At 33.7% G+C, this 15,820-nt stretch overlaps 1 protein-coding gene across 1 annotated transcript; it reads left to right on the top strand.

The window, feature by feature from the left end:
* Positions 1-1,410: 1,410 nt before the first annotated feature.
* On the top strand, positions 1,411-12,907 carry Pdi (Protein disulfide isomerase). The gene is made up of 5 exons (XM_074178227.1): positions 1,411-1,781; positions 6,418-6,615; positions 8,048-8,319; positions 11,531-12,133; positions 12,190-12,907. The coding sequence occupies exons 1-5, from the start codon at positions 1,634-1,636 to the stop codon at positions 12,454-12,456; spliced, it is 1,488 nt and encodes a 495-aa protein (XP_074034328.1). The 5' UTR covers positions 1,411-1,633; the 3' UTR covers positions 12,457-12,907.
* The last annotated feature ends 2,913 nt before the right edge of the window (positions 12,908-15,820 follow it).

A 15,820-nucleotide genomic window follows, 5' to 3' on the forward strand; every position in this document is an offset into this window, starting at 1 on the left:
CACTTCACTCACATTTTCCGGTGTAACAGCTTCCACAGGTCTACCCGAGCGTTCTGCGTCATTTGTGTCGGTACGACCACGTTTAAACTCGGCAAACCACCGACAAATCGTTGCTTTTGATGGACAAGAGTCCGGGTAACATTTTTCAATCCATTCTTTCGCTTGCACGGTGTTTTTACCCATTAAAAAACAATGTTTTATCAGAACACGAAACTCGGTTTTTTCCATTTTTTAAACAAACTACAAAACGACTTTACTCTAACCTCGATAACTCTGCTGTTTCTGGTCCGATCGACTTAAAATTTCGACACGTTTCAAGCAAAGGTTAGTACTCTAGAAAGACGTGGTTACTGGTTTACTAAGAGCACCATCTCTGGGTTAGTCTCGGGACTTATTGATCCATGTAGTATATATATATATATATATATATATATATATATATATATATATATATATATTTATATATATATATATATATATATATATATATATATATATATATATATATATATATATATATATATATATATATATATATATATATATATATATATATATATATATATATATATATATATATATATATATATATATATAGATAAGTAATCTCTGATTATTCCCATATTGATTTCAATTTAAGAGCCACCGGTAGACAGCTGTTTCAGCCTATTGGGCATCGTCAGTACCGGGCAGGCGATCCTCGATTGAAGACAAAATGAGAAAAACCAAGAAAGTAGGTACTTGATAGAAATAGCTGCGTAAACGCAAGCGAAACATATGTGGAACCACCTATTGGTGTGACACCCAAGTCAACTTGCCAAGTTTTTATGTCAGTGTTGGTGGTTTGACCAATCAACCGACAACTGCGGTAGCAGAAATTTGATATAATAATAATAATAATAGTAGTATAATGATAATGACAGTATTATGGAAATAAGGAATGCTCAAAACAAATAACATATTTTCGAAGATTAGGTTGATTGTGTTCAAACTGTAAACGCCTGAGACCTCAGAGTATATCATTACTCTGAGCCTGAGATCATAATACCATACCATAAGCTCAAATTACTCAAAAAGAGGTGGGGTGGGGACAACGATTATCGACATCATTGGGGTGGGAGGCCAAACAATCTACCGGCTTTTCATCGTGATGGATCTGAAGGACATCGATTGGTGTCATCATCTTTCAGAGATATACAAACGCGTTGTCGACAACTTGATGGAGTAACCAATGAATTTAAGGACGGTTAACTCTTTATATGTCAATCAATGTTCACCGATCCATCAACAGTCAATTTTGAAAACTTGCCCTAATTATAATTATTTGTTTGAGTTCTAAGGATTCCATGGTATTTGGCGTTTTCTCTACTCACTGTTTTCAGCCAATCAGAAATCCACACGAAGTGTTAGTGCTTCGTCATCAGAAGCACAAATAAGTCAAGCACGTAGTCAAAAACACAACCCGGTAAAAATATTTGGAATCTTCACTTTTACAGTTCATTTCGTGATAAGAGGTCGTCCACTTTGAAGTTAATGTGGATTGGTTTGAGTGCCACGTTGGTCTGAAGAAAACGTCGAAAGTAGGATAAATAATTCATTTATTTTGGCCAAATATCCACTCAAATCATACGAAATGAAGCTGGGCGTATTTGTGTTTTTACTGCATGTGATAAATGTAGTTTTTTCGGATGAAATTGCCACCGAAGATGGAGTCCTGATTTTGAATAAAGAAAACTTCAAGTCTGCAGTTTCTGACAATGAATTCATCTTGGTAGAATTTTGTGAGTACTATTAGAAATATTAATACCATAAGTTAGTTTCAAATATAGTTCTTAAATTCTATTATTTACGAAAAATGTAAACTAACGGTATCGCAGTAGATTCAATAATTAGTGGGCGAGATATATTTTTCCGGTAATAACTAAACTTTTTTTTTTCTTAGAATGTAAAATTATTTTTCTCACTGTGGATTCTACGAAAAGCTAGAAATTTTCCATATTTTTCTACTTGTAGAAAAAAAAAGATCAGAAACCGTACCAAAAACCATTTAAAAACACAATTTTTTTAATTTTGGTGGTTTCTTCAACAAGTAGATATTATCACATATACGTACTGGTTCTTATCTATCAAAATTAAAAAAGGCTGGTGCAATTAAAACTTTGCTATTTACTTAAATCTGTTTAAAATCTGTTTTTCCGTTAACCAGCTGTCGCACCCCTACGAACGACAGCCCTCAGAAGTCGAAACTTGTGTCAGCTAAGGATTAACGAGGTCTTACCTTTTAACGTGTGATTCCTAACTTTCAACATGAAATTTTGTATTTTATAGAATAATTTTCTGGCATCATGATATGTAACTTGGGTTAAATGATGTCTCTTTTTCTTGTACAACATGATTTTTTTCATGTTATTTTCAAAAACCAAAGTATAATAGGGAGTTCACTTAACAGGTTGATCAATACTCCCACTCTAGTGCTGATAAAATTCATAAAATATTAGACTCCCACTTTAATATAAGTTATGAACAATTAACTGCTTTTGTAATCCAAACATTTTTTTCAAGAAGGGTAACATCAATTTTTCTTAAAAAAAAGATGCAAACCGAATTTGAAAGCAGACTGGTGTCATAAACCAAATTTTTTTTTTAAAGATTTTTAAATTATTGTTCAAAACACAACTTTCACAGTAAAATCAACATTATGAGAAATTTGAATTCAAGAGCAATTGCTATTTTCTATGATGGTGAGTAAGGTGGATGGTCAAGCAGTTCAAACCGTAATTCGTAAATTGTCGCCATGGCAAACGCTGATGTTTGAGATTGTGCGTTGTCTTGGTGAAACCGGATTTCCTTTTCCTGCAAATGTGGCCGTTTTTTCGTAAGTTCTGGCTTCAGCTTGTAAATTAATGATGTGTAGTAGGTATGCTCCTGTAATGGTTTTTCCTTTCTCAAGATAATTGATTAAAATAACTCCATGGCTATCCTAAAAAACAGTCGCCATTACTTTTCCAACCGAAAAAACAGTTTTTGCTTTTTCTGGAGCTGTTTTCCCCTTTGCAGTCCGCTGTTTGGACTGAATTTTTGTTTCAAGCGTATAATGGTGTATCCAAGTTTCATTTACAGTAATTAATCGGCGCCAAAAATCGGATTCATTGCGCCTAAACTGCGCCAACGGAGCTTTGGAAATGTTCATCCGAACAAGTTTTTTGTCTAAACTGAGCAAATGCGACACCCAACGCGCGGACAGCTTTCTCATGCCTAAATGTTGATCAAATATGTGACAAACACGTTCTTTTGACATGTTCATAACCTCAGCTATCTCTCTCACTTTAATTCGGCGGTGGTCTAGCAAACGTTCATCTTCTCCCAAGCACTTACGGCCACGTTTGAATTTAACTGCCCAAAATTTCACTGCGGTAAATGATGATGCAGAGTCTCCATACACAGAATCCAAGTTATCTTTGCCTTTCAAATACAAATATTTAATGGCAGCTCACTTGATTTTGTCCATTTTCATGAAAATACTCTCATTGACTCACTCAAACGACTGTTACATAACAACTGCGTTTCCAACATGGCTGTAACTTTGGTGAGTAACTGTCAACAGATGAACAACGAAATTCACTAGCTTTTATTTACGAGTGCTGCCATCTTCATGTTGAGATCGGAAACTTTCCAAACCACCCTCGTATCACCTATTTGATACTTTCTGAAAATTTCTCAACATATAATGTTTGATTTCTAGAATATTATTTTTTTCTATATTAGTCTAAACTGGAAAAGATCACCTAGTATATTAGCGAGTGAATAGAAGGATCTTTCTCAAGAAATTATATTGTAAACATGAATTTTTCACTCTGAGTGAATACCGTCCTGAGAAATTGTTATCTTTATATTTTAAGCGTTCTTGTTCATTACTTTGCATTGTTCCTGGGCTCCTCTCTTATCTCCAAGTCAAAAGGTTGGAATATCAACTTTATTTATCACACTAATGATTGCTCAATAGACTACATACATGAATAATTTTAATTTTTTATGTTTTATGGATTTTTATTACTTTTTATCTCTGTTGAGTTCTCCGACTTGAAAATATATCACTAGCTTTTAGGACACTTCTTGTCAAAAAAAGGCTCTACTATACATCTTTTTTGAATAACAAAAACCCTTACTACTTCCACTGATTGTCCCCAAACCGTATGTTTATACACAGAGTTGAATTTATGAGAGAGTAATACAAATCTAGCAAATGCCCTTTATTGAAGTTATTTTTCGGAGTCGAAAATGCAAAGAACATTTTACTGAATTTTTTGGCAGAGGAATTCGATGTGTTTTTTGAAGTTAAGTTTGCTGTCTAGTTGTGTTGCTGAAATTTTTTAATGGGTGAGGTTGTGAAGGAAACCGAATCTATATTTAGATTCAAGTCATTAGACTTACCCAGCTTGCTGATGAATTCAACGCAAACTGCTTTCGACATATTGTTAATGAGATGATAAATATATTCAAACAAAAATTAATTTCAACATGATCCACCTTATTTATGTGATCGTGGTTTCTTCTTCAAACCTCAAATTCAACGACTTTTATACATATAGATACGATATAGATACATATAGATATCCCTGCATTACAATCTATAAATCGTTATGTGTTACAATACTGTTATATGTGGTTTTGAATTTTTTGTGGACTGTAATCGAATAAAATGAAAAAGTATTGTTTCATCAAGATAATGCACCAGCTTACAAATCCATTATTGTCAGAATCAGAATCATTTATTCATCACAAAAGAATACACATTGTGTGGTGAAAACTACAGAATATGTAACTTATCGGACTAGTCAAAAAGATATTTGTATCTAAAATAAATTGATTAAAAATGATAAAATACAATATTTAGTATTATATATATAAAAAAATAGGGATGGACAAATTGACACTATTCAGTGTTATAAATAGGTATATAAAAAAGAATATAATAAAAATGTAGAATTGAAACAATTAGACGAATTCACTTGAGGTTTGTACAACTATAATTTTAAAATATATTCACGAGCCCAGAAACTCTTCTACACTGTAGAAAGCTTTATCACTGAGATATGTTGATATTATAGTCCTAACTGCTGACTTACTACCGCTCATTTCTATTAGATTTTTCATCTTATTGAAACATTTTACACTAACATATTTAGGGGAATTTTGACCAATGAGAAACCTGGAAAAGGGCAGATGAATATTTTCCTTGTTCCTTGTATCATGTGTATGTATTTGGTCATTCTTCAGAAATGTATTTTCATTGTCCTTTATAAACAATATTAGGTTCAAGATGTAGAGGCAAGGTAGCGTTAGTATTTTAGAATTTTGGAATAGTGGCTTACAAAATTCTGAAGGGTGAGTTTTATTCACCCTGATGATTTTTTTTTCGGAACGAAAAGCCCCTAGTATGTGAGTTGAGTATCCCCAAAATATTATCCCATTTTGCATAGCTGACTGTGCCAGTCCGTAGTAAAGAATTCTCACTACATCAGCTGATACTGTATCCCTCAGATTCCTAATAATGTATGTGATTGTGCTGAGTTTTGAACATGAAGTGGTGATATGGTTTTCCCATGAAAGTTTCTTATCAAGCATCACACCTATGAACTTCATACTCTCTTTGCTTTCTATCAATTTTCCATTGACAGGTAGAGATCATTATCAGGATTCATATTTTTTGGTAAGAATCGAATATGATAGGTCTTAGTGGTGTTTAGTGCTAGTCCATTTTTTCTACAATAGTCACTGATTTCCTTTAATGCCTTATTACCATTCTTTACTAGTTGTTCATTATTTGTTCTGGACATTCGTATCATCTGCATAGAGAATGATTTGATCTGCAGTAACATAGTTGTTCTTTATGTCGCTCAAGAATATTATAAAGAAAAGAGGTCGCAAAATGGAGCCTTGAGGTACACCTTTATGATAACTTTCTCTTGTCTTGGATTTTATGGAATCTAATACTACAGTTTGTTTTCGATTGTTCAAGTAATGACCCTAATGACCAAAATTAATGAATTGAAGTTTGAATTGCTACCTCATGCACCCAATTCACCAGATTTAGTCCCCTTGGAATATTTTCTGTTCCCAAACTTGAAATAATTGCTCAGTGGTCAAAGATTATCTAAAGATGAAGAAGTGATGTCAGCAATGGCTATTTTGAGGAGCAAGACAGTTCTTATCATCAAAAGGTCACTGGGAAACGTGTACAGAGCTGTAAGATGTTGAAAAATAAATATGTAAGTTTTTTTCCAAAATGTTTGTTTTTTTTTGTTGGCCCGGGTACTTCTGGGACCACTCTCTTACTATGGTAGATGACATTACTGTAGTACAGTTTGTATAAAAATGTCAGTTTCAGTTTGTTACATACTTTTGTTTTATTTAAAGATGCTCCATGGTGTGGACACTGCAAGGCCTTGACTCCGGAATATGCAAAGGCAGCCAAGCAGTTAGCAGAACAAAGCTCTCCTATCAAGCTTGCAAAAGTTGATGCAACTGAAGAACAAGACCTTGCCGAGGAGTTTGGAGTTAGAGGTTACCCTACTCTGAAGTTCTTCAGAAAAGGAAGTCCTTCTGAATATTCCGGTAAGAATTATTTGATTATAATGCCCAAACAAGTTTTTCTAATTTAGTATACATAGATTGGTATGTTTATTTATGTCACAAAATATTTGAAGTCCTACATGAAAACAGTGTCAGAATATATTGTCTGTAAAAGTACGTCAGAAAATACCAAATCTTAAATCTAAATCCATTTCAGGAATTTTCGTTGTCAGTAAAAGCACACCACAAAATACATAATTTTAAATCTACATACATTTCAGGAATATGGATTGTATACGTTAAAGATCAGCACAATTAATTTAAAAAAATTAATATATACAAGTAGATACATCACACACCGACTAAAATTTTTCAATAAAAAAAATTTGATTCAAATGAAACTTTTTCATCCTAACATACCTTGTGTTTGCCATTAAAAAGTAGCATATTTGAAAAATTTACTGGGACAATCAAGTTATTACTTTATGTATGAAATTATGTGGATATTTTTCAAATATTCATTACAAATATTTAGCAGTTGTTATCAGTTGTTGATTGTTTATTCATATACAATTTCTTTTAATGAATGCAAATATATCCTATATATATATTCATTCAAGATTATAGTCTAAAAACTTCAAACAGGTTGTCATTGTGATCTTGTATCAAATACTGCCAGAAAATATTGAAATTGAATATATGCAGTTAGGATTATGATTGATATAAAAAAATTAACTCGTGGAGGAAATTTTTGAATTATTTGTTTGAAGGAAAATTATGGCATTTTTTTGGTTCTTGATTTTTGGCTTTGGCTTACTGTAATATATATTTTTTTTTACTTTGAGAATTGTGTGTAATAACATACATATACTATTTACTAACTCATATTTGAATGTTACTGAAGTTTAGTCCCAACACTAAACTGTTACTTTTAACCCCTCGACACATGTTTTAATCACCAAGTGATCATCTTCAAGAGGGAGATTGAACTTTAATCTTCAATGATCACCAAGTGATCATCTTCAAGAGGAAGATTTAAATTTAATCTTCCTCTTGAAGATGATGTCTTGGTGATCGAAACACATGTCGAGGTGTTGAAATAACGGTTTGGTGTTGGTACTAAACTCCAGTAATATTTATTACTACAGCAAAGGTTTCCAAACAGTGCATCTCAATCTAATATTTGATTTATTTTTATAACTGTGAATGGTAATTATACATTCTTAGCAAAGTCTCTATTAAATAATAAATATCTCATTTTGTATAATTTTAACTTTCAAAAATGTATAATAATTATCCGTAAGACTCTTAATTTCACGTGGAATTAAATAGAAAAGCTCATGAAGTTAACTCATATATAGAAAGTGACCCTAAAACTTTTTCTTGTGGTACCCAAATGATTTTTTGTTTTATTTAAGATTTTTTTAAATTTACAATGAGTATATTATAAAACAATAAAATGTATCTCTCACAGGAGGAAGACAAGCCGATGACATTGTCAGTTGGCTGTTGAAGAAAACTGGCCCACCTGCCAAGGAACTTTCATCCGTTGATGAAGCTAAAGAATTCATCGAAGCTAATAAGGTTGCTGTGATCGGTTTCTTCAAGGATCAATCCACTGAGGAAGCCAAAGCATTCTTGGGTGTTGCTGCTGCCATAGATGACATTCCTTTTGGTATTTCTGCTGATGATGGCGTTTCCAGTGAGTATGAAGCAGCTTCCGACTCGATCGTCTTATTCAAGAAGGTAAGCTATATTTTTGCTATCCAAAATAGATTAAACAGTCGCAGACCTAGTACAGAGATATCAACCTGACTAGGAACCTGCGACTGCATTTCAAGGGGGAATTTATGCTATTGAATTGTGTGCAGAGAGATTGTGGAAGAATCCAACCTCATACACAAGTCAATATAAATATTCTCGGACAGTCAAGCGGCGTTGAAAGTTCTTGTCTCCTACTGAGCAGTGTCTAAATTGGTAGCAAATTGCCAAAAACGACTCTCCTTGATAGGAAAACTCAACAGATTGTCTCTGATATGAATTCCTGCCATACTGGCCTGGAAGGCAATGAGGTTGCTGACTCCCTTGCAAAGGAGGGTGCTGCAAGCAGCTTTAACGGATCAGAACCTGTCATTGGCATCGCTTTGAGCTTCGCGAAACAAACATTGAACACCTGGATGGCAAGGGTTTATTTACCCTTCGAAGCTTGATACCAAACAGTTGTTGGACTGCAGTAGGGATGAATTAAGATGTCTAACAGGCCTTCTTACAGGCCAGTGTCATTTGAATCATCATATGCAGAGACTCGGACTGTCGGAAGACAGTGTGTGTCGCCTCTGTTTGAAAAATGATGAAACAGCAGAGCACATACTTTGTGCCTGCCCCGCTGGGAACCAAATCAGGTTTTCAGAGCTTGGCAGAGCCGTACTCTTACCATCTGACCTGAAAGTACACTCACCATACAAACTTACTTCTAACCTAACCTAACCTAGATTATCCAATCATGTGTTAGCAATGGAGGGGTGGACCATAGCTATTTTCTCGTTGAAAACATGAAAAGCTCTTCAAATTAAAATCATGTTGAAAAATTTGAAATATTGTAATCATAACAGCATTATATCCGTCATTCAATGGAATCAATGGCATGTTTCCAGAAGGTAGATTGGATAAAATGTAAATTAATTTTGTCTAATAGTTATTTCTATGTCTTGGGCAAACTTTAACAACTTACTAAAAGATGGCTCAATTAATATGAAATTGATATAAAAAATATAAATGTTGCTTCAATTAGCTTCAAGAAGAGGGTTGGATTTTTCTGGTACTTGATGAAAATCCATGATGATGAATCTGATCAACACTTTATCGTGAAACTATTATTGAAAACACTTTTCTCACAACAGGACAAAAATGCTGTCTAACGACATGTGTTTCGCTAACCAACTTAGCATTTTCAGGAGATGATGATTAGGTGTTCAATAGATTCATTTTTTAGTGTATTTAGTGTTGATTATTTTTAACCATTATTGGTGTCTTAATGAATCGAATACAAGCAGATAGAGTGGCTGTATGTACATGATATTGGTAACTTATTTATTTATAGTAAGCACATTGTAAAATAGATAACCTACTCAAAACTACTGAAACAAATATAAAATTTAAATTGAAAAGGGGATATTTTAGGAGGGATTAGTTTTTTGGTGAAAAAATGCTTTTAGGTTTTCTACTTCAATATCATTGAACGGAAAATGTAGAAAATTATGTAGATCATACAAGGAAGTTCTTTCAGATACAACCTGAAAGAAAAAATCCTTTCGAAACAACTACTTCTACGTGAACAATGAATTAACACTTGCCTTATCATCTCATCAGCACTGTTTTGGATAAAATACCTATTATTTTAAACTTGAATAATTCAACCTTAATGATATATTCATAACCATACCGAGTGATTCTATTAAAAGTTTGATTTAGAAGTGAATTACTGCCATAGTGTTTGTATGGAATTTTTTGGTATCCCTGCTTTGTCTAATTGGAACCTTCAGAGAAATTTGGGACAATATAGAAGAGGACAGTTAATATCACCTAATAATAATTTATTATGAAAACAAATATGAAGTAATCCTCCTTTGCTCAAGGATTTGTAAATTCTGTTTTTGTGTTATATCAGCATATTTATATCGTCCACATGTAGGGCCCATTTTGAGGATGATCTACCATAAAAACTTTTTTCCACTTTATATGTGGTCTACTTATAGTAGACATATAAAGGTGACCACGCTGTTATGTTGTGATAATAGAGACAAATGGAATTCGTACATCCCCTAAAAAAAAGTTTTCATAAACCCTTCGTTTCTGTAGCAGGAAAAAATGTACCCACTTACTTAGTAGAAATCAGACAAAAGTTATTTTCTTTATCCTATATTTTGAACATTTCTTGAGGATTTGTAAGTGTCACTCGGTGTAATACAATAAAATAAATTTTTTTAATATTAAATTTTACAAAAAGGCACTCCTCAAACTGCAGTTTGAGGAGTGCCTAGAAGATGACAGTACGACTAGCTGTCGAAAGCGCTCGCAGATAATTAATAGAAGATATAAAGCTTCAAATCCTTTTTGTAAAATTTAATATTGAAATACTGAAAATAAAGGAAAATTAGTTGCATCATTCAAAATAAAATAATTATATCCCAAATAAATGCAATTATTCAAAAATTACACAATATTTTACTTGTTCAATTTGAACTTCTGTCAAGCTAGACATATTTTTATTTCAACATAATACTTCAGATACCAGAGATGAGAAGTTGACAAGTCTGAAGAACAAAATTGGTTCATCCCCTAACAACCGTTGGTACCTGAAATATTTATAAAGCTATCATTTTAGCCACAATTATTTCTTATCCAAAAGCTTTAATATTTTTTCCTAAACTTTTTGTTTTAGTAGCAGAAAAAAATGTGCCTTTTTTCAATTTTATAAAATTTGGATCCTTACAATTCGGTTTTCTTTATTTTCAACATTTCTTGTGGATTTATAAGTGTAATATTTTCCTTTTTTGTTTTTTGTATGGCCAAAAATATTTATAAATTATAAAATCTTATTTGTTATACTATAATTCCAAAATAGTTGGCACTAAATTCTCAGAAATGACGTTTTTGCCTGAATGTGTCTCTTGCAGTGGCAGTGTTGTTCCTAGATGTTTGTTTATAATATCCATGTTTTGAATTGGAGGTCCAGTAGGAGTCATTTGATTGGAAGCATAACTAATCTAGATAGTTATGATTTTATTTATTAAATTCAGAACAGTAAAACTTTTTTTAGAATCTGTAATTATCATGATTATTGTTATCAGACTGTTCAGTACGTATTAGATAAAGTCAGTGAAGATTTAATTGATATTTACTTTTTTAATATTCTGACCTCATGTAACAGATATAATATTTCGATTCTTTTTTTCAGTTCGACGAAGGCAAAGTCGTCTATGAAGGAAAACCTGTGGAAGCTGACATCAAGAAATTCGTTCAGTCGAACTCGCTTCCTCTTCTTGTCGAATTCAATCACGATACTGCACAGAAAATCTTTGGCGGTGAAATAAAAAGCCATTTGCTTCTCTTCCTTAGCAAAGCAGACGAATCCTTCGAGAAGATCTCAGAAGCCGCTAGGTCAGTAGCCAAACCATTCAAAGAACAAGTATTGTTCGTCACTATCGACGCTGACGAAGAAGACCATCAAAGAATCCTAGAGTTCTTTGGAATGCAAAAGAAAGAAGTGCCAGCTGCCAGACTTATCAAGTTGGAGGAAGACATGGCCAAATACAAACCTGACAGTGATGATCTGAGCGCGGAAACCATTCAGAAATTCGTTCAGGACTTCTTGGACGGAAAACTGAAGCAGCACCTACTCAGTCAGGATCTTCCCGAAGACTGGGATAAGGAACCCGTTAAGGTTCTGGTTGCCAGCAACTTTGAAGAAGTGGCACTCGACACTGAAAAAGACGTTTTGGTAGAGTTCTACGCTCCCTGGTGCGGACACTGCAAACAGTTGGCTCCAATTTACGACAAAGTATGTCATAGAAAGATGACGGTAATTTTCATCTAATATGTCTCATTCGCTTTCAGGTTGGAGAACATTTCAAAGACAACAGTAACATCGTTGTAGCCAAGATGGATGCTACCGTCAATGAACTCGAGTTCACTAAAGTCACGAGCTTCCCCACGCTGAAACTGTACAAAAAGGGAGATAATCAAGTAGTTGAATATAACGGTCCCAGGACCTTTGAAGGGCTTACCAAATTTTTGGAATCTGGAGGAGAGGACGGCGCTGGTCCCGATCTAGAAGAGGAAGTCGCAGAGGACGATGATTCCGCAAAGAAAGACGAGTTGTAGAGATGAAGAGTAATTTCTTAGAAGTTAAAATTCTAGATTGGCGTTATATCTTTGGAGTAAGGCATCTGCAAGATGATTTTTTCAGAAAGAGGTTTTATTTCAAATGAGAGGACTCCAATCTAGAAATATTAAGTAAATGTTTTTAATTTTTATACTCCATGTCAAAAATCCTATTTATATTGAAAATTATTTTTGTACAGTTTTTTGTAAAATCAGTTCAGAGGTTCGACTGTTTGTTTTAAATATATATATGTAACTTTTCTTATATGGTTTCGCCAGAGAGAAAAGGTTAATTTTCTCTATTTCTAGAGGTTTTGTGAGACTGGTTGTGTAACCTATTATGACAAAATTATTACTTTCAAATGCCATAAACAGTGGGGCATAATCAAACTGAATTTGTCATTGAATATTATTTCGAAATGTTTATGAAAATAAATGGCGCTCTACATCATTTCTTTTTTTATCTTCCGTAGATACTGAAAGAGCTACAATTCATCCCAAGAAATGCACAAACAGGGTTGCCATGTTGGAAAAAACTATAAAATATAAACTATAAAATGCACATGGTGCCCGCACATCTTGTTTTGTGGTGTCCCTACAAGTTCAGCCATTCTGCAAGTTAATCACTAAGCTTTCACATCTCTAAGATTGTTAATTGTCTAGCAATACTGTTTTTTTTTTGTCTTGTTAAACGGTAATCACTCTGATTGTGAAATGCAATTTAATCAGCTTTTAAATGCAAAAAAAATTGTAATTCACAAGCAGCTTGTCGAAGTTTATGGCAAAGATGCATTGAATGATCAATGGAGGGCAAATGTTCACGAAAAACGACAGCTGGCTTTCTTTAGGAATTATTGGATAATCCACCTTATAGTACCTAAAAATAACCCCCGTAATTTAGAGTATTCGGCTCAATGAAGGTGAAGCAGTCTTCCCTTTATCTCAAACTCAATAACATTGAAAGAAAATGTTTGATTGTGAAATAAAAGGCCACTTCTCTTCCTTATCAAAGCTGGTTAATTCTTCGAGAAGGTCTCTGACGCAGCTATATTGTTTGCCAAACTCTTTAAAGAACAAGTATCGAGGCTAAAGAAGACAAGAATCCTGGAGTTCTTTGGCATGCAGAAGATGGTAGTGTCGGTCACCAGACTCGAGTTGGTCAACATGGCCACGTATAAACCTGACGATCTTAGTTCAGAAATTCTTTCGGGACTTTTTTTACTCTACTACTCTGTCAGGATCTTTCTTCCAAGATGGACAAGAAATCCGTGAAGGTTTTGGTTGCCAACAACTTTGAAAGTGTGGCGCTCGCCACCAAAAAAGGCGATTTGGTAGAGTTCTACGCTTCCTGGTACTGACACTACAATCAGTTTGATCCAGTTGGCAATAAAGTCTGTAATAATAATCAAAATGAGTCTTTTGCGAGGAAAAAAATCAAGTCGTCTTCAAAATTTAAATTGTGGAGACGACTTTTGAGTTTGATTCCTTGCAAATCTACTTTCAAGTTGTAGAACATTTGCTTCATTCTTGTAGCCAAGATGTATATAATACACTAAAAATTATGAGCTTCCCTTAGCTGAAATGTACAAAAAAGGATAACTGTATCATAGCCAAAGAAAAAGGATTGTGGAAAAACTTTCAACACAGTATTTCAAAAACTGTGCTTTCCATGTACTTTGAAACTGTGAGGTGCTTACAATAGGGTTAGTTCGTTAGTTGATAGGGGTTATGAAATGTCAAAAACTTGGGCCGCCATGTGTGACGTTTTTAGAGGCAAAACAGTGCTAAATTTAAACTGATACATAATTTATTCCTAAGGGTGGAGTGTTCTGACTTACACACATATTGAGACCCCAGCGTCAACTCTCACAAACCTATTCAAATTCTTAAAGTTTCGAAGTCAAAACATATAAAGACATTTTTTTTACTACGTAGGCAGAGTTATAACTATCTGCGATGCATCTGGGCCTCAAATATAAAAACAACAAAGTTGCTATCGATTGTGTCACTATCACTACAGTCGTTTCCCGCTGTCTGTCCCTATGTAGATCTTTAAAACTACTCAGCGGATTTTGATGCAATGTTTTTAATAGATAGAGTGATGCCTAATAAAGTAGATATACACTTATAATTTTAGAGGTTTTTAATGTGATGTAAATAAACACATTTTTTTTGATCTTACATTGCTGCAAAAAAGTCTGTGATAGTGTAAATATATCTCATAGGAATAACCAATTTTTATCCTTAAGAAATATTGGCTTATTTACGAATCAATTTTAAGCAATACAGCACTAATCCTTATCTAAATCAGTACCTTCAATTAGTGTCCGACCTAAAATCGAATTTCGGCAACGGTCTCGGTTTCAGCCAAAACCGAAACTTCTTTACAAGGATTATGTTTTGGTGAAAAAATAAAGAAAACGGTATTATAATCAGTCAGTCTTTTTTGTTTTATCTTCAAATCGCAACGTTATGCAGTCTTCCATTTTTACTTATTGATAATCAACATAACGAACCCTTATTTAAGAAAAAATATTAATGGTTTTTCAAAAATATCAAACATAAAATTACTTATTCAAGTTGTTACCTAATATCACAATAGGTACTTAATATTTATGTAATAAACATAGTAAATCACAAAGTAAGTCACGACATGATTAGGCACGTGGACGCGGCAAAATGTCTTCGTTGCTTGTATGAAATTCAAAGCGCTGAACATACCGATCACAGCGCGAGAACTTCCGAATGCAGTTTCGGCAGGTTTGCCGCCGAAACTAAACCGAAACACGTTTTTTGACAAAACTGAACTTTCGGCCGGACACTACTTCAATACATTGTGCATTTAATATAGATCAATATTGCCTTTTACAGCATGTAATTTAAATAAATATTTTCGAAGATATTACAGATTTAAAATGCAGGGACATAGCGGTTGTGGCGGTACCGGCCGGCGGCGCGTGCCTATAAATAGCGCGTCAAAGACTATGCTTCGCCCTATAACACTTCATGATTAGCAGATATCGCACGCGTTCATATGTATATTTAGTATCAGCATTGCACCCGTACGGAGCCAGGTCGGGTCGCTAGTTTGATCCAAATCAAAAAGAAAGCTTACTGACCCACTCTTAAAAGGGGAAGGGTGTAAACTATGATTAGACAGTAACTAATGATTAAAAAAATATATTTGACTGATTTTTTGTAGGGAAGGTAGAGCAGATCCATTAATTTTTGAGAAAAAATAAAATATAACAAGTTTTCCTGTTGAAATAAGTTTAAAATCGATATCACAAAATTTATGTTCATAACAAGAAAAAAATAGTTGACCAAATATTTCGAAATTATAAACATATTCATTAACTATTTT

The sequence above is a fragment of the Leptinotarsa decemlineata genome, unplaced genomic scaffold, assembly GCF_025532065.1.
Source record: "Leptinotarsa decemlineata unplaced genomic scaffold, Ldec_3_MD MMD2_tig00003736_RagTag_RagTag, whole genome shotgun sequence".
Classification (NCBI taxonomy): Eukaryota; Metazoa; Arthropoda; class Insecta; order Coleoptera; family Chrysomelidae; genus Leptinotarsa; species Leptinotarsa decemlineata.